Raw genomic sequence first — 1,937 nt, forward strand, 5'->3', positions numbered from 1 at the left:
CGTGTGCTCTTCCGATCTAACCAGGAAGAGGTGGATATTTCCTCATAGTCTCTGCATAAATGTAAGAGAAAACAAATGTATGAGAATACATATCCTCCAGAAAACAAGCAATTTATTTTACATAAAAGTATATGTAAGAAATTTATTTTCATGTCGCAAAATCTTTGATCCTTTTTTTTATTAAAAATTGCATCTCTGAAGTGGAAACTCTTAAGTGAAAACACAATGCGATAATATACTTGCCATTTATTACTTTGTGAAGATATAGCATTTCATTTACAGCATCATAGGTTAAATTATCATACTTTGCCAATACTTCATCGATTTCTTCACGAACTTTGTCTTGTATATCTTGATGTTGAGCCATTTCATACAGAGCGTATGTCATCGTCGTCGAACTGGTTTCGAAGCCAGCTAGGAAAAAAATATAGCTTTGCGCAGTAGCTTCTTTCATAGTAAGTTTTTTTAGGTTTGCTGTGGATAAATAAATTAACATTTTATTATTGATTTTATATAAAAAATATTCAGAAGAAATATAATTATCTGATTTGCATGCACTGCAAGATAAAATATACCCAGATAGCCGGTTTGCACAGATTTTAAGCAGAATCTGCTACGAATTTTTGATGACAGAAAGGCTATAAATTTTACAGATACCTGACGATGTTAGTAAATTATCAGAAATATGACAAAAAGTGTGCTGATATATATTTGCCAGCAGATTGGCAGCAGAAACCTAATAAGATTTGCAGCTCCTGTTCGATTTCTGCCGCCAATCTACTGGCATAGTGGCTGTTAGCATTGCAAGCTTTTTTGGTTTTTAAATCCTTAACTTAATGAGGATACAAATACTTATATCCCTTTACAGAGGAAATCTAATCGAATTTGCAGCCAATTTAATTGTTAGCAAATTGCTAGCATTTTGCTATCAGGGTATTCAGATAGCAAAAGGCAGAATGTCGACAGACTGGTAACGGATTTAAATAAAACATGTCAGCAGATTGATATCTTTATACGCATATTGCATCAACCGATATTGCATTCTATTCCTTTTTTACCGACAGAATCTATTAACATATTTAGGTACAGATTGGCAGGCAGAAATCAAACTTGCTGACAAAACTTGACCGCAGACTATAAGCGACCGGACAGGATCTTATACTGACGGAGTCTGACGGCAGATTGGCAGGAGAAATTGAGCAAACTTTGCTGATTGTATAAATATTTAAGTTGTGACGTCATTGATATTAAAAGGTTTTTAAAAATGATATTTCTATTTTTTTTGAGAAACGGATATTAACTAATATGTAGCGGCAGTTTTGCAAGTATTTATTGATAGCGCAGATCTTACTCAGTTTCTATCGACAATCTGACGACACACTGCGCTTAAGAAATCTGCTCGATTTTTACTACGATTCTACCAACAGATATTGCGTATAATAGATTTTACTCGAATTCTGTTGCCAATCTGCTGTCAGATATTTGTGCCAACAGACTCTGCTTGGTTTGTGGCCGTCAATCTGCTGGCGTAGCATATCAGTAGACTTTGCTATATTACTGATAGCAGTTTGCTGACATCGTCATTGCAGATTTTATATATTCAATAATAAAGAAATGAATATCCTGCTTTGTTCAAAATTTGTCTTTGCAGACTTGCCATATGCGTACATAATATGGAGAAGTTATTAATATAAAAATAAACAAAATTTATATATTAACATGACATATCGGTGGTGTTCCTGTCATCATTAGAATCATCAACAAAGCCTCTCTCCATGAATTGTATAAGTAAATTCATGAAGTCGTGTCTGACGATGTTATGATCTCGCCGGTATTCCACACTCTCTCGAAACATCTTTATATAAAATTTGGTGACATCTCGATGCGTGAGAGGAATGGAAAAGAAATCCATTATTTGCGGCATAAATAAAAACAGA

General features: G+C 34.1%; 1 protein-coding gene across 1 annotated transcript; it reads right to left on the reverse strand.

The window, feature by feature from the left end:
* Positions 1–16: 16 nt before the first annotated feature.
* Positions 17–1,931, reverse strand: LOC105451324 (probable cytochrome P450 6a20). Its single transcript, XM_011691692.1, has 3 exons — positions 1,720–1,931; positions 244–474; positions 17–51 (listed from the first exon to the last, which is right to left on the reverse strand). The coding sequence occupies exons 1-3, from the start codon at positions 1,922–1,924 to the stop codon at positions 17–19; spliced, it is 471 nt and encodes a 156-aa protein (XP_011689994.1). The 5' UTR covers positions 1,925–1,931.
* Between the last annotated feature and the right edge of the window lie 6 nt (positions 1,932–1,937).

The sequence above is a fragment of the Wasmannia auropunctata genome, unplaced genomic scaffold (assembly GCF_000956235.1).
Source record: "Wasmannia auropunctata unplaced genomic scaffold, wasmannia.A_1.0 LD336053.1, whole genome shotgun sequence".
Taxonomy (NCBI): Eukaryota; Metazoa; Arthropoda; class Insecta; order Hymenoptera; family Formicidae; genus Wasmannia; species Wasmannia auropunctata.

What these genes read in the sequence shown, in the direction of transcription:
- LOC105451324 (XM_011691692.1), bottom strand. Translation starts at nt 1,924, where the DNA reads ATGCCGCAAATAATGGATTTCTTTTCCATTCCTCTCACGCATCGAGAT. An exon ending in GAACACCACCGATATGTCAT is followed by an intron (nt 475 to 1,719) that starts GTTAATATATAA and finishes ATTTATCCACAG; the next exon opens with CAAACCTAAAAAAACTTACT. An exon ending in TCTTCACAAAGTAATAAATG is followed by an intron (nt 52 to 243) that starts GCAAGTATATTA and finishes ACATTTATGCAG; the next exon opens with AGACTATGAGGAAATATCCA.